This window comes from Saccostrea cucullata, unplaced genomic scaffold (genome assembly GCF_032062105.1).
Source record: "Saccostrea cucullata isolate Sc308-1 unplaced genomic scaffold, CSIRO_AGI_Scuc_v1 ctg3502, whole genome shotgun sequence".
NCBI classification, from domain to species: Eukaryota; Metazoa; Mollusca; class Bivalvia; order Ostreida; family Ostreidae; genus Saccostrea; species Saccostrea cuccullata.
Window position 1 is genome coordinate 1 of NW_026926190.1, and position 23117 is coordinate 23117.

Genomic DNA, 23117 nt, shown 5'->3' on the forward strand with positions numbered 1-23117 from the left:
GTTTATTTTTAATGTATACTAAGACATTTTGAAATTAGAGATACATTTAACTTTATGTAGGTTTTTTTCATATAAAACATGTTCTCCAGTCTGTAATAAAATTGCACCATAGTTAGGAAATAAAAAGTATCATTTTATTACTTTGAAAAAAAAATCCATGTGGAATAAAATAAATGTAAAAAAAAGAGTAGTCAATTGCTGTAAAATGTAAACATATCATTAACAAGGTACATATATATACATATTAATGTAGTCTAATTATATATTTATTATAATATGCAAAAACGGAAGCTGTCCCAGTAAATTGCGAACATTTTCATTATGCTTTGTTTTACTAAAACTATAAAGCTAAAAATTAGAGTACATCATTATCAAAACCTTAACTGACATTGTTCTTCATAAAAGTAAAAAAAAAATGGATTGCACCGATCACCAAAATTTAACAACTTTTTATTCCTGTTTTTATATGCATATGCCATCAAAGGCCTACAATAATTTGTCAAAATAACAAAAAGATCAAAAACATGCAGAAATTACAATTTTTCTGTTATGTTGAAATATTCACGCTTTTCTGGGACAACCCTCGAAGGTTTCTATTCAAAATAAATCTTGAAAACGCTGTCATAAGTGCAGATTTTTAAAGTAAATATTGTGAATTAATTCAGCTATCAACATGATTCAAAATATGTATTTTTCTATTATCACTATAGACTATGGAGAAATGGAATTTGTCTTCATTTCCAAAGGGCATGGAATGTTCAAAAACGTCTACTCCGGACATTAAAGTATATAATACAAACAAATCGGTATCCTACCAAAGCTGACAGTTGTGGGTTTGAATCGCGCTCTGGGAAATGGAATTCATATAAACCAAGGTCCGGGGTCGCAGGAGGTGCTGGCATGAAAAAGATCCACCACTGCTCATTGACTCTAAGTGCCGAATATAGGACACAATTTTCAGTTCTCAACCGGCAAGTGTTGGTGTCATAAAATTCTCAAGATGAGCGTTAAACAACACACAGTCAATCTATCAAAATTGATTTGCAATTGGTGAGCCATTGTTGTTAAAACTAGAGAACAAAACATAGCAGGTGTATATATCTTTTGTAAGTGGAATTCAATAACATTACATCTTTCGGGTGCAATCTATGGTCTAGTTAATCACCTTCTTATCATGTAATATTTGCTTCAAAAAGTATCGGCTAATCCTGAAAATGTAAATCAAATTCTTAAACTAAGGACCACAGAAATTATGAAGGTATTTCATGAATTTTCAAAATTGTCCGCTCCAACATTACTGCGTTATTCTTAATTTCTTCTTGTGAACTTCGTTTGAAAATTTCTATTTGAGAAGTTATGACCAAGAAGTTAAACATCGCTCTCACTCACAATAAAGAGGTCATTAAATGAAATGCTTTTAAAATTGTACATGGAAAAACAGTACATGTTTCATAACAATCAACATTTCATTGTTAATTTTCTCATATTACATATACTGGATTGCCATCTGATGAACAAAGCGCATCAGGTGTTGTCTAAACTCATTTTTAACAAATCATATGATATACTGTAAAATCACATATTATCGAGGGGTCAATTTTTCTTGGGTTGAGGAAAATATATTGGTTCAAGGGGATTTAAATTCATGGGTGAAGAATTGTTCAATAGTAATATATATGAAAAATTGCATTTCGTGTTGGTCCCTTTTACCTTGAAAATCACGCAAATTAAACCCCCACAAAGATAAGTAATTTCACAGTATTTATTTAATTTCATCTCTCTTTTTCCGACGATGACAAAAAGTCTTATTTATTTTATTACACATGTTGCTGAAAACATCAATTACATCCGGTAATATTAAGGCTGTTATCGTAAAACTTATCAGAAAGACGCCAACACTTCCTATCTGTACGGCGCTTGGACGAGATTCGTATACACTGATCAAACTTCTGTTATAGGCACTGGTGTTTGATTTATCTACGGAGAGATTCTTCTTCATATTTTTTATCCATTCTGCAAGGGTCTCATTGGTTATGTAGCTTCTGAGTCTCTTTGTTGTATCTAAGAAACGATACAAACCCTTATTTAAGCGGCATTTTAGATAATAAATCAAATGATATGAAAATTGAAAATAATTACATGTTTATTACATTTAAAGAATACATGAAAAACAAGATGTGTTTGTGAAACACTATGCGCCCGGTGGCAACAAAGTTCAAAAATATTTTTAGCAGAGAAGTCACAGTCAAGGTCACAGGGTCATTGACCTTGGTGTCAGTTGAAAGAGCTTAATTAGTGAAGGAAGCATACCAAATATAAAGTCTCTATCTCTCATGGTTCAAAAGTTATGGCGAAAGTTCTAAAAAGCTATTTTTAGCATACAGATCAGTCAAGGTCACAAGATCATGACCTTGGTGTCATTCGAAAGAACTTTATCGGTATAGTATGCATGACATATATGAAGTGTCTATCTCTCATGGTTCAAAAGTTATGGCGAAGGTTAAAGTCGAAAACAGACAGACAGGCAAACAGATAAACAGACAAACAGAGAAACAGACAGGACAAAAACAATATATGCCTCGGATCTATCGATCCGGGTGCATAATAAACAATTATCCCTCAGAGATCGATTATTTGGGAATTATTTTCATTTTTGGGGGGTGATTATGTTTACTTTAAACACAATTCTGTTGGTTTGGAAATATAAAAAAAAAATCTATGAACATGTACGTTGACAGCAATTGTGTCGAAGTCACAAGTGCTTGTGGACAGGATTATCACTAACCCCACCCCACCCCAACTCCCGTTCTTTTCAATTTAAAAAAATATCTGATTTGTTTTCCTTATTTCTAATATCTGACAACTTAATCTACTCGTATATGTTTCTTTTTGAAAACCATAGAAATATATCAGTTATATGCAATTTCTATTCTTTCTAATCGTTCGATTTTCCCAGGTGGTACCTCAATGTAAACAAACCGGACTTACTTTCCGTCTTCCTGTATATATAAACGTGAAACGACTGTCAATAGAAATTGCATATAATTGATATATTTCTGTGTTTTTCACAAAGAAACATATGCATTAAGTTGTCAAAGATTAGAAATAAAGAAAAAAAAATCAAATTTATTTTATATTGAAAAAAGGATAGATAATCCTGTCCACGAGCTCCTGTTGCCCAAGTGAGAGAAAAGGGGACCCATAAAATTTACGAACATTTGTCTTCCAGAAAGTCTGATGATTTTCTCAGTGTTCAATGTTCTTATATATTACATGCATGTAACTATTTGCTGGCAAAACAAAACAAATAGAATATGTATCCAGGGAAATATATTTTTATTTATGTATTCTTATGCTTATAGGCAAGCTCACCGTAGCTTGTTTTTGCTAATTTTGTATAAGTCAAATAAAACACTTTCATAGAGATGAATAATGTCATTTATTAAAATGACGGTATAAATGTGAAAAATTTAATTATTTATGAGATAATAGTACCTTGACACTGCAAACTGGTATTAGTCCACTTTCCAAACATACATGCTATTTTATTGTCAGCATTTGTTGGTCTGTATCCATAGCTACATGCATACATGGCTACGTCATTTTCAACAAGATAATCAGCATTTGTTATATTAGGAACTGGACCGCATGACGACGCTGAAAATATACAATGAGGTAGAGAAAAAATATAACACCCGTTATCAATGTTTAACTGTCGTTATTGTTAAAAGTAAATTTGCCATTATTTTGTGAGTGGGTTGAATTGACGTGCCACCATGATTCTGGTTTTGAAGAAAAGATATATATGAATATCAAATGATAAAATGTAATCTAAAATGCAACTATCAATGGATATGAAATATGAACACAATGAATTATTTGTCTTTGTTCCTACATGAATAAGTCCGGCGAGGCTCTGGGAGATGATTGATTATGCAATGTGAAACCCTAATTAAGAGATGATTATATGATCCGCCTTTGCTAGGGCAATTTAATTCTTTTTTTTTTATTTTCTGATAATCGTAATTCTAACTGTGTCGCAGAATCTTTACTGTGTCGCACGAGTAAAATAATTTGAATCGCTACTGTGTCAGGAAATGCACAGAAAAACAGCCATTGGAGAAACCTGACATGGATATTCCTCTTGACAAGACATTTCAATCGGTATATATATTTTTGACCCTTTGACCCAGAAGTTTGACTTGCATTTGAGATATTTCAACCTTCGCAATGAGATGCAATACGGGGGTATTAGTGTTTAACAAACGAATCTTGTTAAGCCCACGTAATCGAATATTCGTGGATATATATGTTTTGTCCTCACCGTCTCTCTGTCTGCCTGTCTGTCTGTCTGTTTGCATTTTACTTTGTCCGTATATTTTTGACAGGATGGGGCCATAGCTTTCATATTTCACTTATCCTTGTGACAAGAACTGTATTTGAGTACCACAAAATTTGACCACTTGGCCTTGACCTTGGAGTTTTACCCAATTCGACAAAAAAAAAAACAAAGTTTAACCTTGGCCAAAACTTTTGATCAATTGGTGCTAGGGATTTTATGGTTCACAAAGGTGTTCACCCTGACAAGACCTTTAATTTAAACAATATTTTTTTTCACATATGTTATTGTGAATAGGATTGGGCAGCAAGCGCGGCCTATTTTAGCCCTCTCCCTACATTAAGGTCAAGGTACAAACAAATAATGATAATAAGAAAATGTACAAAAGAAGAGAAAAAAAAAAACAAAAATGAGTAAAGTAACAGAAAAAAATACAGAAGAGGTCATATAAGGAAAAATTGTATAAAAGAGAAAAATAGAATGAACAAAATAACAAAAAGAGCAAATTACAAGGAGGGGGGGGGCGCAAAATACAAAGTAGTACCGGTGTAGGAATATTTCTAACAAATAAAAAATCAAATCTATATACATGTATGTATATGACAGTGTTTTATATAAAACGTTTTGTTGTTGCTATAAATGTATCTACAGCTTCAAATATTTGTATATTAACGTCAAGTCTATGATTACAACTGCCAGTTAACAATAAATCACATTCAGGGATAAGGTCACAGTTTATAATATTATGTATTGATTGAAAAAGTACACCTCTTGGAATTGTAAATTTTGGACAAACAATAAAGTAATGATAGGCATCTTCAATACAGTCTGTACAATGTTCACACATTGGAGTTTCTGCTAAATGTTGATTATACAAATCCGCTTTCAAATTACTAGCATTATTCCTTATCTGGCAATGTATTATGTTATATTTTCTTATTCCAAAATTAAAAAGTTCATTACTTTTTCTACAGAAATAAGAATTTAAAAGATTCTTGAATGAACATATTCCTGGGGCATTTTTAATGTAATCTGACAAGATATTCCAAGACAAGACCTTTTGATGAGTATAGATATTTTTAACTTTTGACTTTGACTATAAACCTTGACCCCTTTTCTAAACACTTTACTTTAACATTGACCATGCCATTTGAACAATCATTACTAGGGCTATCATATTTCACAGGAATATTTCTTGTGAAAAGACCTTCCATTTGATACCAAAATATTTGATCTTTTGACCTTATTGTTAGACTTTCAATTGAGAAACTTCTACAATTGCATCGGTGTTTCACTTTTTCGTTTTATTGTTTGCATATTCTATTCGAAATTGTATAGTTCGAAACTATAAGAATTGTCAATTATATAAAAAATGAGCATTGAGACATACTGCACAGACATCTTAAACAAACGACGTCATAGTGAAATATATTTTGAAGTATGTTCAAAGTGTTTTATTTATACAAATATCTTTTCATTTTCACGCTATCAAACTACTAAACCCTATTTAATTACTTTATGTCAATGATACTTACATATGTATAATAATTATTTTAAAATATTCTAAAATTACAAATCATTGTTTTAAAAACAATTTTTCGAAAGTTAAAACAAAGTTTTATTTTAAAAAAACAAGGATTTGGATAGCAAAAAAATAGTGATATCCTCCTACCATAGCAGGTGAAGTTTGTTTTCTGCCACTCAGATAGTAAGCAGTTTATTGAGTTGTTTCCAGATTTTTGAAGAAATCCCTCGCGGCAGGAGTATAGAGCAACATTCTTAGAGACCATGACGTCAGCGTTAGCAATGGTTGGTGGATCAGGACAAGATTCTGTATCGAATACATGCATGTATTGAAATTATATTAATTATTTGATATTTATAAATACAACATATTTATTCATTAACACGATTTACAATTTATATTTACCTTTCTGACTCAAAATGCTTTTAAAATATGATTTGGTGGATACCATTAATACAACCTTTTGTAAAAGATATATTTATGACTTTGTAAAGACTAAACAAAGTGTAACATAAAATATTTATATCGAGCGCAGCAAGCGTCGGAAAACGACGCTCGTCAAGTCGAGCTCTGACGACAACGCCTGTGTGAAGAGAAAATTCGGACTACTGAACATTCATTCGATAGAATTTTTCCGCAGTAATTTGGATTCACAATGCATCGTTTCGTACAAAAAGCTAAAGCAACGTTCTCACCTCACGAGAATAATAAAAAAAGTTAAACGAATAATAAACTTTCCTCGATTTAATTAATTTGTTGCAAAAAAAATTCTTCAATAAAACAGATTTTCATTAAATTCAGCACTGTTCAGGCTTCGATTTGGTAAAGCAACATGCATTCGACGTTGACGGTGCACCGTCAACATACTATTATTTATGAAATGCAATTCAAGACACTTTTTATTTGTAGAAAATGTAAAAAAGATCTTAATCCTTACTTATACATTTAAAGTCAGTGGACGGCCAGGTACTGTTTCTGCATTCAATGACGTCAACTGCATTTTTCATGGTAAAGTATCCCGTTAAGCAGTGATATATTGCTCTATTGTCCTGAACAAGAACTGCTGCATTTTCAACAGCGGGAGGTGATGAGCAGATGACTTCATATTTAAAAAAAAAATATGTCAGAATTTGAATATTTTAATCCTTGTGAATATATGAATATTTTTTCATTGATTGAAAATAGTTTTTGAACTACCGGTATTACATATTTTGTATATCATTTCAATAATATACCTTTGCAGAACATTGACGTCATAGACCATGAGCCATCTACACAGTAAGTTATTACGTCATCAGAACTTTCAGTGAACCCAGCCTTACAAGCGTACAATGCCTTACTACCATTAGTTACCCCATTATATAGTTTATGTGCATTGGCAATGTCAGGAGGGATTGGACATTCTAAAGTGTAGCATTCAGTACCATATAATAAATTAAATCCTGGGAAAAATGAAGTCAAAGAATTTTAAAGAAAACGAAATTTGAACAAAGAATATGGTTGACAATTGTCAGTTTAATTTAATTCTCTATTGTAATGGTCAATTAACAGCGTTTGAAAAAATAGAAGAATATTACAATACAATATTGTGGAGAAGAATTATACCTGTAGATATGCATCTCGCCTTTGACCAATCAGACGAGCATAATTCCGTACCATTACAAGGCGTGCCTACATAGAAGGAACCCTGTATTATTTGATAATTAAATAAACGGAATTCTTCTTATTATTATTTTCTTTTATATCAATATATATAAATAAAAATTGATGTCTAATGCATAATATTTTTCTGCGGGAAGTAGAGAACAAAGAACTTAAATTGAAAGAAAGTGTCATGATTTGATTATTTACTAAATGATTAAATACTTGCCTGTAATGTCAATAATTTTAACAATGACGTCAACAACGTCACTTTCTTGATTACTTTGCCCGTTACCCCACTTTCCACCCAGGTAAACCAAATGTCCATTTGTATTTGTCTGGGATGGTCTCCAGAGCATAACTTCTGTCTCATTGTATCCGTATATTATAGCTCCATATGGGTCATTAGAGGCATCAATCATAGCGCTACCGCCAGCATGAAACATGAATTCCTCATTGTTTTGAGATAATACCTTCATCTGAGAGAATTCAGCGGGAAACAAGTGTATAGAAAACATGGAACAAGGTATATAAGATGTATTGCATTGTAACTTTAATTGTATTTCCTTTTACCTATACTGACCATTTCAACTCCTGAAATTTATTTAGATAATATACATTCCCAGATGCGATTTTAGAATCAAATTCATTTAATCATTTGCTTGACAATAAATGGATTACTAGTATAATCATTAGAAACTCCAAACATTCTGTCATTTTGATGAATAAAACAGTATATATCTTTTTCAATCATAGGAAAAACTCAACATATTGAGGAAAGAGTTTTAAAACGACACTCAAAACTAAAGTAAACTGTTAAAACTAGCGTAAATAATGAATATGACCTGTTTAATATTGGACTATGTTTACATCCCTTAAAATTTATACTTACCAAAACCGAAACTAATGTTGAATCTAGATTATACACTGAATCCAGGCTCACTCGCTCGACAGTGTTTGTGTCGCTCTTATCTAGTGTGAATTGTGTAGAGAAATGTTTATTACAGGAATCCAGTATCCAGGCCTTGATATACAGGCTAGCAGTGTCACCTCTAAAGCTCTCTGCTCGATCTCCCCATCCATCGTGTGCACAAGCCACGGGATTTCCTAAAAATTACGTGAACATAATTCATACTGTATTGATTATTATATGAAATTTAATATTATGAAATTTTAAAAATAACCCACCTACCCCCAAATAAGATTATTTTTATTTGTTTGTTAAACGTCCCTATTAATAATTTTTCACTCATATAGAGACGCAAAATAATTAGGTAAGTGTAGGTATTCACATATTAAAACAAAAAATAGAAATACTGGTTTCTTTTTAAAAGAAATAGATCGTATTTAACAAATCAATTAGTTATCATATCTTAATTGATTGTTACACAAAGGGGATATATATCAAATAAGCATTATAAGCTAAGGTTCATAATTTCTGTTGGTGATCTGGTGCATGCAAACTGATATGTTGATGATTAAAAAAAATCAAATTTGTAAATCCAGGCAAATTTATTTAACCAATTGAAAGAAGATTGGTACATTTTTTTTTAAATTTCCATACAATGTGGATTAGGATCCGTCATATTTTAAAAAATCGAAACAAGTAACAAACCTTTTTTAATTAAAAATGTGCGATGAACAAGTTTATATTTAATTAAATCTACTTGTAATTAATATGATAGAGTGATAACAATGCTCACAGAAAATATTCTTACCAGACATAGACCACAGACGGATTTCGTGGTCGTTAAATGCAAAAACTGTCCCACAGATAGTTTCACGAGTTTTAAATACTTGTGAATTAAATGTCACACCTAAAATAAAATACCATAAACAGATGCATAAATGAATCATACTGGTTCTTTATTGTAAAATGCAAAAAGTTAACAAACATGAGAAAAATACTGTGGAATCATTTCATTCGTGGGGGGATGGGGGGTCAATGATTGAGGATAAACAAAATTTAAGTCAATATATATGTTTACAAAATAGTTGTTCGTGGGGATTTAAAATCTCGAGTTAGTGAAACCGACGATCATTTGGCCTCCACGAACATTGATGATTCCACAGTGTGAAGTAACAATTCAGCTAGACTCACCTGCTGCCTCGGAAACATAGCCATTGGTCATCTTTAACTGTACAACAACAAAATCTGGGTTTTTACCAAGACCGTGTGTAATAGTCTTATAACTCTCTCCTGGTTGAAAAAGAATTTCGTTCATTTAATTCTGGATTTTTAACTTTCCAAAAAAAAAATTGACCAAAAAAATGTGTGTATTGAATCATGTAAAACTCTACCAAATAGGTATTCTCATTTCAAATTAAATATATGTAAGTAATAATGGTTTCTAGAAATGTGGATATATTTTCTTCCTGTCGATAGGGCACAAATAGCTTATGTCTCCAGCTTTAATTTGATCTGAGAAGCGCAGAGCAACGAGCAGCGAAATTTAAAAATGTCTTATCATATACATAATACATTTTTGATGTTTAAAAAATACTTTTAAATATTGTTTTATTTTACTTAATAAGCTTTTTTTTTTAATTTCGTATAAATGCTCATATTAATTTTAATTCATAAAAAATTATAAACATATGATGTGTTTAAAATTAAACTTACATAATGCTCAGGAGAATACTTATGTATATATGACAGATATATGTATAGATGTGTAAGGCTCCAAAATGCGATGGTGTCGCCAAAGTCCGATGGTCTCGCCAAAGCCTCATGGTTTGTTGTCGTTACGGACGCCAAAGTCCGATGGTCACGCCAAAGTCCGATGGTTCGTTTCCTATGAGACGCGCTGCGCTGAAGTGTGTTGGTGTGACACGCCAAAGCCCGATGGTGCGGGAAAAGCTTTTCACGTTTATGACGTCATAGTATTCGGACGACAATCTTTGAACGTATTCAAAACCCAAAGAAAAAAATTGAAGCGGTGGTTTGTCCAGATGATGGATATATCTTTGAAAAAGTTAAGAAGAAGCGGCAGACAAATGACACAAGTCCAGAGCAGTTTTGGTCCCTTATGAAAGATGTCGAAAAAATATGCAAGTTAAAGGCAGAAAATCCCGAATGGTGAGCAAAAAAAAATTAAGGAGGAGCTAAGTATTCAGATGGGGGAAACAAGTATACGGAAATATGTGTCAAATTTTATATTTGACATTGATACAGAGTCCACTTTCTACAAGAGCTCGAAGGTAAGCGAGGTACATAGAAGAGTTCTATCCAAGGATCAGCTGATCGTCGACCACAGAAAAAGTGACGCCATCTATGAAGCAATAAGGAAAATTTTCCCGTCACTCGGGAAAACATTTATTTAAACAGCATGTAGAATGTAACAAGTGTCTTGCAACAGTTGATCTGCCAAAAACGGACAGGACGAGACGGCCCATTCCGGCATCATATCCAAACAGCAGATGGCAGATGGACCTAAAGAAAATGCCACCATGTAGAGGATTCAATTACATTTGTAACATAGTGGACCGTTACAGCAGCTTTGCTTTTGGAGCCTGTTTAAAGCAGAAAGCAGCAAAAGAGGTTTCGGGCGTTCTTCTGCGCTTTATCTACATATTCGGACCTCCAAGGATCCTACAAACAGATAACGGGAAAGATTTAAATAACACTGATTTATCGGCCATAATGGATGGATTTAAAACAAGACATGTAAATGGTAGACCTTACCATCCCCAGTATCAAGGTATTTTTTCTCTCGCTGCCATTGTTTTAAAATTTCTTATAATAGTTAACTAGTATAATAGTTTTTAGATTTACTACAGTTGTAAACATGTCAGGTTAATCAAAATTATTACATCAAAAATTTCATTTTTAATTAAATTAAAACTTAAGTAATATAGAAATGTAAAATAAAAATTCCCAGAGTAGTGTAAGCAAGAGTTAACACATTTTACAGGTCGAGTCGAAAGATTTGATAGAACTGTGATGGCATTCTTCAGGACCCAATTTGTCGACACCAGCGACTGGCCAAGGAACCTGGAAGTGTTTTATTATAAGAACAACATCTGCGTCTACAAGTCTACAGAGCCAATGACACCTCATCAGAATTTTTTAAAGAGACCAAACTTCTCTGTCGTAGTTGAAGAACAGGTAAAAATAATCTTAGAGTTGTATAAAAAAAATTTTAACAATGTAAAAGAGACACATCCCAGATAAAACAACCCTGATAAGTCTAATGGGGCACAAAGAATAACCCTAATCAGTCTAATGGGGCACAAGGACTAACCCTAATCAGTCTAATGGGGCACAAGGAATAACCCTAATCAGTCTAATACGGGCACAAGGACTAACCCTAATTAGTCTAATGGGGCACAAGGACTAACATTAATCATTTTAATACGGGCACACGGACTAACACTGATCATTTTAATATGGGTACAAGGACTAACCCTAATCAGTCTAATTCGGGCACAAGGAATAATCCTTATCACATGGAAGAGGGGGGAGGGGCTAAATTAATCGTATAGTCTGCGATTTATAATCTGTCTCTCTCAGTGATTATACAAGGAGTATCCCCAACGGATCTGCTGAAATGCGAGGATTAACCTACATTCCCCCCTCCCCCGATAAAATGCGAGGTTCTTACCGTAATCGTAATTATGCACTGATCATGAGCGCAGAGATAGTAGGACCCCCCTTTCCCTTCATTTAAAAAACTTTTCTAATGCTTAATGACAAATGAGGAGTTGTAAATCAATTTTGTCATAACGAATGATGATAAAGAAACGATCCGATTTTAAACATTTCTATATTGGTTAATGACAAATGTAGAGTTTAAATTAAATAAAAATTTTGGAGTTTTAAATTAATTTTGTTATAACAGGTCACCACTGGAGATCTAAATACGCTTCCGCTGGATTTGTCTCTCCAGCCCCGTGAAAGCAGTAAACCACTGCAAGATGTAACAAACTCTCAGATTATACGCAACGCTAAAAAAATACAGGTATATCGAACAGCAATGCACTATCATATACATTTAGGCTAAAAATACCGAGTAAGGAATTCGAATACATTTTGATTTCAATACTATTTTGTGTTTTTTGTGAATGATTTCTACACAATATTAAAGATGCACTTTAAGCCGTTTCAGTCCGCTGTAAGTCCATGTAAGTCCATCCTACAAAGATTTGAATACCCGGCTATTCCAGAACCCCTCAGTCAGCAACAAAAGAAGATATTTTGACCCTATTTTGCCCCATGAAAGCTGTAGGACTAAATTCTAAATTCTTTGCATTGGAAAATTGAAGAACAATAAGATAATTATTATAGACAAATTAAATGATTTTTAAAATTATCAAATTTATCCAACAGAATCCTGACCACTGAAACAACGACTTGTATCCACTTGAACTCTTTCCTAAAAAAAAAAAAGAAACAGTGACTGTAGCAACTCTGTAAAAGGGTTGATCCCATTGTGGACGGCATCGTAGATTTTAAACCGAATTCGGCGCTTTCTGCTGGTGCAAACGTTTTCCTGTCGGGCTATTGGAGGAAGGGACGAATAACTAAAATTGACATGGATGATAGCAAAGGAAAAGTGTACACTGTGAAGGACTGCTAGAACTGTAAAATTCACCTTTTGTCTAATTATCTAATACTCCTAACATGCTGTAAATTATAGATATATTTCAACAAATTTACAATTTAGGGTCTGGGAATAAATTTTATTCTGGATCTAGATGAAATATTTGTATTATGTTATAATTATTTATTTAGATCTACCATTGTTCATTGTTTTTGTGTATTTCATTGTACCATGGCATTACGTGGCACCGCAATTTGGCGCCATAGCATGATGACGTCACAAATATCTATCCTCTTAGTACCATCGGATTTTGACGTGCGACCCCATCGGACTTTGGCGACTGCTCGTGAACCATCGGACTTTGGCGTGTCAAAACATCGGAGTTTGACGCAGACCATCGGGGTTTGGCGTGATCATCGCACTTTGGAGTCCCATCGCACTTTGGAGTCCTACAGATATATCTTTTATGTTTTCCAAACAAACACAACTGTCCACAGAATATACTATGCAATCCAATGAAAGATTGTATAAATTATATATTAAGTTACAGAAATTTACTTAATAAATCAAGATATAACTTAGTAATGTTTCATTTTGGTGAATGTTTTATATGCCGTAAAATTTAAGCGGATTCGTTTATCTATGGGCAAAATATTAAAATACAGAAATACAATATGGGAGTTTATTAAAAAATAATATTACTTCTTCTCTTTTCATGTACCTTAATAGAAATGACGTCAGAGTCAATGTTTCAATGTTGTCTTTTTCAAAAAATTCAATAACTTCAAAATGAAATATCGCAATTGCTTCGGGTTTTCTCAAACAACAAAAACTTATTACAGACATGCTCTGTGGGTAAATCCTCCGCTTTGCGTTGGCATTGTTACAATTGAAAGTTTTAAGAATTTTAAAACAATGTTCTTTTTCGTTATTTCATCTTATCTAGCTTTAGAAACACAGTGATCAATATGCGTCTGCAAATCCACCCGTTCAAACGATAAACAAAACTTATTAAAATGCTCAAAGAAGAATGGAAGAATGGAAGAATGAACTTTCATTGCGTTGTGTTGTATGTACTTTTAATCACGATTTCTTCATATAAACGAGTTCATACAGTATGATATGAAAGTATATTCTGCATCTTTCATGTCTTAATTAACATTCACGCGGAGTTAAAGCATTCCTCTAGCGCGTTTAATAGTTAGTCGATAAATTCATTGATCCTTTTGGTTTTGTTTTTGTTTGAATAGGTTCAAAGAAAGTGGTATTAATGAATCAGGTCTCAATGTAAAGATTCTAAAAATATACATTTATTCCTTTAGAATATGCTAAATCATGCATGTTTTTTGGAGCTTTTTCAAATCTTATCTAGTTTCAGAAGTTTATATTTTGACTTTTTTTGTTTTCTCTGATGTTTTGCAGATAAGAGTATAAGAAATATATACATTAATATCAGCGTCATCGTGAAAAACGCACACATAGAAATATTTCGTAATTATATATTTTATTTCATTATTTTGTTACTACAACACAACGATTTTTTGTTTTCTCAGTGTGTTTGTATAATTTTTGATGTTTTGCAGCATCTTCAAAAATTTTTTTTTTAATAGAAAGAAATGTTATAAATATGATAGTGAACAATTAGTTTATATACATTAATACTAGAGAAAGGGAGAAAGAAAGAGCGTCGAAAGAATGAAGAACTCAATTATACAATAAACAACTGTATCAAATAGATTAAAATAGCATTGCAATTAAAAGGATTTGGAATGCAAACTTTTCACAATCTGGAATTCATAGTTACCACATCATAGTGAAAGGCGCAACGTGATCGCTTACAACGAAATCAGGGTCATATAATGGTAACCTTTCAATTATCCAAGCAAATGTTCACTTACGAGGATTTGGAAGTATCTCGAAATTCAGTTACGGAAGTAGCCTGCCAGGAATTGAAAAATCAGTACAGTAATATAACAAGTACTTGCTTTTAATTGTTTTAAAACGTGCGAGCTTGTTTTTTTTATTTTTTCTAATTTGGATTGGGAGTATAAATAACTGATTCAAAATGAAGGGTTTGGGATTGTACCAGTACACTGTAACATAGTTCAACTTTGAATGAATATATTGAATAATTTTGATAGATACAAGTCATAAATGATGTTTACACTTAGGCTTGTAGCACCTGACATTTTCAATCTAAATAAACTCTGATTTCATGACTAATGAAACCATTTCTTTTACAATGGAACATATGGAGATGACGAACAGTATTCAAGATCAAAACAAAAGTCCATAAAACAATACAAAACAGGAGCTGAGCAAACACGGAACTCAAAACATCAGAGGTTGGATCAGGTGCAATTGAGGAGTGAGCATCCTCGGCCGACCGGTCACACCCCTGCATGTTAGCTCCTTGTCATTATGGGGAAATTAATTTTGAAAGATATGAATAACCATGACGATTTCTTTGATTTTCGTTCATTATTGGAGAAAATGCAGCTATAATATTAATGTAATGGCATTCATTATGTTCTTTTGTGATCAACAGAGTAAAGATGAAAAATGATTAGAAATAATCCTAAAAATTATAATAAGGTGGGAGAGTTGGAAAATGCAATCGCATTCATATTATTATAAATTCTCGGTATGGGCTCTATAATATTATACATTTACATTTGAAAATGTTTTCCTTTACATAACACTACTGAAAGCAATGCGTATCTATAACCGTATAAATACCAGTGCGGGGTGAAGGGGTAATAGATGTGCGTATGGATAAACGTTCGACGTAATTTCTCAGTGACGCCATAAAGGGTCGACGCATGTTCAGTGGATTACATACATGCCGTAGGGTTTGAAAAATAATGCATTTCACAAGTTAAAGGTCACAATCAGGCAAATATAAAGTATGAATAAGTCACTAACGTAAATATAAGTAATAAGTTATCATTTTAAAACATCTATCGGGCTATAAAAACGGTTTGGTACGAGATTAAATTCATCATAAAGCCCTTTGGGCTTTGTGGAATTTAACCTTTTGGAATTTAACCTTATTTTGATATACCTTATTTCTTAAATGGGAATGATCACAGCAAAATGTTTTGAGTATAGAAATGATATAGATATATTATTTTATCTTAATTGGCCTTGATACATGTATATGACCAAAATTATATTAAAGTGACTTCAGTATCCGATGAAGCGTTCATAACTTTGCGTCGGATGAATTCTAAATAACTGTGTTTATTTTAGTTGTTTTTTAATGTTCGATATGTTTGATCAATGCATAATTCTCATGGCGGGTGCGACCTGTAAATTCTCATGGCGGGTGCGACCTGTAAAATGTGATTCTAACTTCTATTCCTGAATAGATACAAAGATATTGCCCGTCCCATTTTTTTTGTAAAAGACGCCAAATTTAACGTATTTCATATTTCACCTCGAAAATTATTTTCATTGAAAAAATTGATTTATTTTATAAATTAACAAATTTTTATAATTAAAATGACCTGAATGTATAATTCACTTCTATTATTTAAACTTTTAATTTTCCGTTATCAAAACCGTTGCCATGTGAAAATTTCAGAAACCACGAAGATAACGTTTTTTTTTATGTTTTTGATACAAAATTCATCATTGAAAAAAAGCAAAGCTTACCTTTTGAAATACTTTCACTATCATTACTTGTGAATTTCGCGGGTGGTAGATCACACAATCCCCATACCTTAATCCTAATAAAACCTACTGAATAATTTCCTTCAAATGGTCCAGAGAATGCAGATCCACCTAAAACATAATTAATACTAGAACTCATCGTTGAAGCTATACGCATTATATAAATATTGTACATTTTTATACATATTTCCGGTTTATGTAAAAAATTATATATTCCTGAATGCTTGTTTAGTCTGTCTTTTTTCTTGTGTTTTCATGTACGAGGGCTGTTCGAAAAGTTCGAGGACGTTGTCAACCTTCATTATTATTATTTACAATATAATATGTAAAAATATTTGTTTTGTTGTTATGTGAAGTTTTATTCAATAGAAGAGAAATCATTTACTTCATTTTAAAATCAACATGTTTTTTTTTACCCACGGAGCACACTTAACGGCAACGTCATACCATAGCGTCAAGAATTTAAAAAATATCCTACCCCTTTACATTGCACACGGTATAAACCAATGTCCACTCATTGCATCCTTTTTCTCATACTTGACAAGGATAAGCAACTCTGAAGCGCCTATAACATTCCAACTTTTTAAAAAGTTTTTTAAAGTTTTTGTTTCAGATTTTTACAGTTAAACAGTTTCTTCACAGATTGTCTTCATCCGATACAAAGTCTCTGTCACTCAAATACTGTCTGTGTTATTTGTACACACATGCACAACTTGCATGTGACATATTGTTTTTATTCCATCAACATATTCAGAGTTTATTCTGGAGTTTTGAACTGCTCCGCGATCCGATCTTTGCATATTAATAATCTGGATACGTTTTGAATAAATCATTCTTTTTAAAAAAATAATATACATCATTTGGATTATTTGTTAAAATATTTCTACTAAATTTGGATTGCAAATGACGTCAAATAAAAAAAAGACAAAAGTCCAGGAACTTTTCGAACAACCCTCGTATATACCCCGAATTTTCCATGATTCAACTTCAGCATAAAATTTTGCAGTTTATCCTAGCAACTACCTACAACTACCGTTTAAGCTCGAATGAATGTTTTAAATTAAGGAGGAACGCCACACCAACTTTTTATTTTATAGATCTCTGAGTCAACCTTTTTAAACAATGGTTTCAGCATTGAAAGGTCGACATTAGCTCTTAATTATTTTATATGAAATTTTTTGTACTTTTTCAAAGACAATTAAAAAAATTATTTACATCCAAATAAGATGCTTTCTTTAAAAATTCTGCTGTAAATGAATGCATCACAAATATTTAAAAAATTAATTTCTCTAAAATTTCTCAATTTCGTTTCAATTTCTTTTTAAAATATGACTGACAAACATGTTGTCCTTAGTTGTGACTAGTGTTATGGTGTTTTTAACCATAGGTTTAAAAAATATTCACAAATAATTTTTTTTATTTTCATAAATATTTTTTTATAAAAAATTAAAAAGTCTAACCAACATTTCTTCACATATTTTATAAGATATTTATATGATACATTCATTTACAGCAAACTTTAATTAACTCGAAAACAACTTATTTGGCTACAAATAATTATTTTTTTCATTTTCTTTGAAAAAAATACAAAAAAATTAATGTAAAATAGTTAAAAGCTAATATTGGCCTTTCAATGCTGAAACCATTGTTTAAAAAGGATGACTCAAAGATCTATAAAATAAAAAGTTGGTGTGGTATTCCACCTTAAATGTATTTAAATTATAAATTAAATTTACATGTATTTTGAACTTTTTTTCAAATGAAATCTGTGTCTAGCTCCCATGAACTACCTTCATTGAGAAATGTTATGATTTCATAATATAATAAAATTGTCATAATCTTCATAAGTATGTAACACTTGACTTTGTGTAATCCAATTATGCAAGTCGGCTTTGAGGATCTGTGATTGGCTGAAGCTGATCATGTGACCGTAAACAACACTATATAATGAAGCGCAGCTAAGCAGCGGGTTCTTTTAGCCGGATTGCCAGAAGGAAGAAGACGCATATTTCGGCGAAAAGGTTAGTTGGGTGAGTGGCCTAGTACTACTGAGGCTTACCACAATATTCTATCAATACTAGGTGGATTGCCTGACGATCAAGGCTTGCCACAATAAAAAAGTTCATATTGTGTCACTAACCATTTAGAGGCCGACCATAGAGGGAAGTTAACGTTCAATGGCTTGTCTGGTGACCTCTCTAGATAGTGTACATGTAAGTCTCTGATAGCACTGGATGACTGTTCTTCCTGAATAAGGGCAATTCAGTATTCTCTGTTGTCAGCTGCTGACCACTAGGAGATTAGGACTTAACATCGTGACTGATACTACGGGCATGAATAAGGCAATGCTGGTGTTGGTCTGATGGCAGTAGGTGAACCCTGTTACTTTTGTAAATATAAGGCCCACCTCCAAGTGTTATGTTCCCCTAAGTAAAGGAAGGGCCATATTTGTATATATTTGCAGGCCAATCATTTTATCCAATGATTTTTAAGAGGAAAATCATTGATTGTAAATATCAATCTTTACCGAGATCCTCGAATCAACCAGGTACGACCCCTACGACAACACAATTTACATGTCCTTATAACTTTAAATTCACGAAACTAGTAATTTGTCTGTAAAAATATAATTTGGGATCATTACATTTTTTTCATTTACAAAATCATCCTTGGGGGATAAATATCAAAGCAGTACAAGATTCTTCAATAAACTTTTACCTGTGAATATAAGTACTCCCTTGTTCGAATGGTTATTTCTTACAGGGACAAATATTTTTACATGATTCTCATTGTAAATATAAACAACACCACCGTAGATATTGTCAACGTCATCGTCTCTTTGTGCTGATCCAAATGCAGGGAAAGTGACGTCATATCCGTTTTCTTGAATTTTTACCTGCACCTCAACTTTTGCAGGCATCTGTCCTAGGGGATGTTCAATGAGAAATGGGTCAGATTTTTGTGATTCAACTTGAATCCAGTCGCTGATGTATACAGAATATACGCAACACTCTAATGCTAAATAAAAAAAATAAAACACAAAAGTATCAACAAACAAAAAGTGGGAACTAAAAAAAATATATATATATATATATTTTATGTATGCATAATATAAAGAAAAGTGAATTGATAATTGAGCTCTTTTTTTACATAGTTTTCCCCACAAATTGAACTAAAACCGATATGCATTCTAATGTTTTCAGTGTAAAAAGACATTAAATAATGTTTAGAGCGTTAATCATCTTTTCTAAATAAATATATTTGGTATCAGAATCTTTAGCATATAAACATGATATCAGAAATATATTGAACATGAATACATTTTTCTGTGATTTGTCGACACAAAGTACTATCTCGCAAAAACGCAAAAATGAAATAACGCAAACATTTCATGATCAGAATTACCTCCATTGCTCTAATCAAAATTTGATCTCTCCTCCATTAATTTCATAGATAAATCAATATCTTCAATCTATTTCTCCACGCCATACAATCATATAATAAACATAGTTTAACAAATATTTATTGATCACAAATATTAAATAATTATTTATTGCAAACAAAGATTCAATAAAAAAACATTATCTTTTCCCATTTTTCTTTGTGGATGAAACAGCATTCAATAAAAAAAAATGGTCCCGCTTTCTTACATTTCATTAAATCTTACTGAAAAAATGTAGCTGTTTGGTAAAATGCGGTTATAGTTTTTAAATTCAGTTCTTTATATTCTGAAATAAAAGTGGAAGGAGAGAGAAAAAATGAAAATGATAATCAGGTAATATGTCTCATGCCTAGGTCACATTTAAGACGATGGTCGGGCGACTAAATTTTTCTGGTCTTGTCGGCTGAAAGAACATGATCGGCCGACACAGTATCGGGCGACACGGAGCAGTCACATTATTTCCTAGGGACACCGATGACTTGGATAAATAACACAAACAATCTTTTTTCTTTAAAAATCAGCAATATTTTTTCATAGATCTATGTTTAGATAGGTGATGCAAGTAATGTTTGCGAGGCAAAGTGGCAGAATCTTATAAAATTGTTACTCAATGTTGAAAATGTGTGCAAAATTTTGTATGGAATTGCATAAAAACGAAAAATGGCGCATATCTAAACAGCAAAGAATATTTAAGATTTCTTCATATCTTATGGAATAATTATTAATGTAATATATATCAATCCATGCATCAAAATTTTGTTTGTGTTATGTATCCTTAATAGATTAAATATTCATAAGTCGGCCATTTGTCGCCCGATCATCGAGCTCTGAGCTACAGTTTGATTGTAAACGTCGGCCGAACTAATGAACACCTTTATTGTCGAATGACGGACGACCGTCTTTATAAACTGACTCCCGATGGTCGGATGATGATCGAAGGTTGGTCGACGGATAACTTCAATTGAAAAATCGGCCACCGACGCAGAAAAAATTATAAATTGGACCGATGGACACAAAATTGGTCGGCTGACAATAAAAGAGGTCAAAATCGGGCAAGACAGCGGCTGATGAACTGCCGACTGTCACCCGAAGAATCTCATATTTGCTTCAAAACCCGTCGGCCGTTGGTCGTTTTTGGAAATGTGACTGGGGTTTTACAGTAGACATTTTCGTTATTCTTAAAGTTATTCAACTTTTATAAACAGATATACTTCTACTGAAAATCGCTGTGAAAAGCTGATATCTACCAATTAGTATACTTTGAAGAGTTTTAACTTTTTGTTCATTTACTCATTTAGTGGTTTGAAAATTTTAATCATAAGAACATGATGAAAATCACAAATTAACTTACTGGTTAGAAAGAAGAATAATCCTTTCATTGTGTTAATCTGATTTTACATTGTTTCTTCTTCAAAAAAGCAACCCATTGATATCCGACGATACAAAATTGACGACCGGAGGCGTGAAAAAAGATTCTAAGTCATGTGATCTGGATTAATTTTTATTTCATCTTTGGTATTGATTAACTATCATAAAATGCATATAGACATTTCACAGGTGTTAAATATTAATTAACGTACTCGAAGTAGATGTAATATTATTTCATTTATAAATGGGTTTAAATACCATTTTGATCTAAGGTATTATATCCACTCTTTGTGCGTAATGTCAATACAAGAGGAAAAATATTATACAATATGCAAAAACGGAAGCTGTCCCAGAAAATTGCGAACATTTTCATTATATTTAGTTTCACTTAGACTATAAAGCTAAAAATTAGAGTACATCATTAACAAAACCTTAATTGACAATGTTCTTCAAAAAAGTAAAAAAAAAATTGGAGTGCGCCGATCACCAAAATTTAACAACTTTTTAATCCTGTTTTTATATGCATATGCCATCAAAGGCCTACAATAATTTGTCATAATAAGAAAAAGATCATTTTTCAAAAGCATGCAGAAATTATAATTTTTCTGTTAATTTGAAATATTCACGTTTTTCGTTTTTCTGGGACAGCCCTCGAAAGTTTCTATTCAAAATAAATTTTGAAAGTGCAGATTTTAAAAGTAAATATTGTGAATTAATTCAGCTATTAACATGATTCAAAATATGTATTTTTCTATTTCCATTAGAGGCTATGGAGAAATGGAATTTGTCTTCATTTCCAAAGAACATGGAATGTTTAAAAAAGTCTACTCTGGACATTAAAGTATATAGTACAAACAAATCGGTATCCTACCAAAGCTGATAGTTGTGGGTTTGAATCCCGCTCTGGACATGGAATTCATTTAAACCGAGCTCCAGTGTCGCAGTAAGTGTTGGCACGAAAAAGATCCACCACTGCTCAATGACTGTAAGTGCCGAATATAGGACACAATTTTCAGCTCTCCACCGGCAAGTGTTGGCGTCATAAATTCTCAAGATGAGTGTTAAACAGCACACAGTCAATCTATCAAAATTGATACGCAATTGGTGAACCATTCGTTGTTAAAACAAGAGAACAAAACCATAACAGGGGTATATATCTTTTGTAAGTGGAATTCAAGAACATATTTCGGTTGCAATCTAAGGTCTAGTTAATCACCTTCTTATCATGCAATATTTGCTTCAAAAAGTATCGGCTAATCCTGAAAATGTAAATCAAATTCTAAAACTAAGAACCACAGAAATTATGAAGGTATTTCATGAATTTTCAAAATTGTCCGCACTAGCATTACTGTGTTATTCTTATTTCCTTCTTTTGCACTTCGATTGAAAATTTCTATTTGGGAAGTGATGACCAGGAAGTTAAACATTGCTCTCATTCACAATAAAGAGGTCATTAAAATGAAATGCTTTTAAAATTGTACATGGAAAAACAGTACATGTATCATAACAATCAACATTTCATAGTAAATTTTCTCATGTTACATGTTCTGGATTGCCTTCTGATGAACAAAGCGCATCAGGTGT

General features: G+C 32.3%; 1 protein-coding gene across 1 annotated transcript; it reads right to left on the reverse strand.

Moving 5' to 3' along the window:
* Positions 1–1846: 1846 nt before the first annotated feature.
* Positions 1847–22453, reverse strand: LOC134271029 (uncharacterized; the record flags this gene model as incomplete). Its single annotated transcript, XM_062753294.1, has 11 exons — positions 22405–22453; positions 19442–19741; positions 16706–16834; positions 9607–9705; positions 9224–9322; positions 8398–8612; positions 7735–7984; positions 7100–7267; positions 6012–6170; positions 3496–3657; positions 1847–2061 (listed from the first exon to the last, which is right to left on the reverse strand). Coding segments are annotated over exons 1-11 (1845 nt in total), but the record flags the coding sequence as incomplete, so codon positions are not given.
* Between the last annotated feature and the right edge of the window lie 664 nt (positions 22454–23117).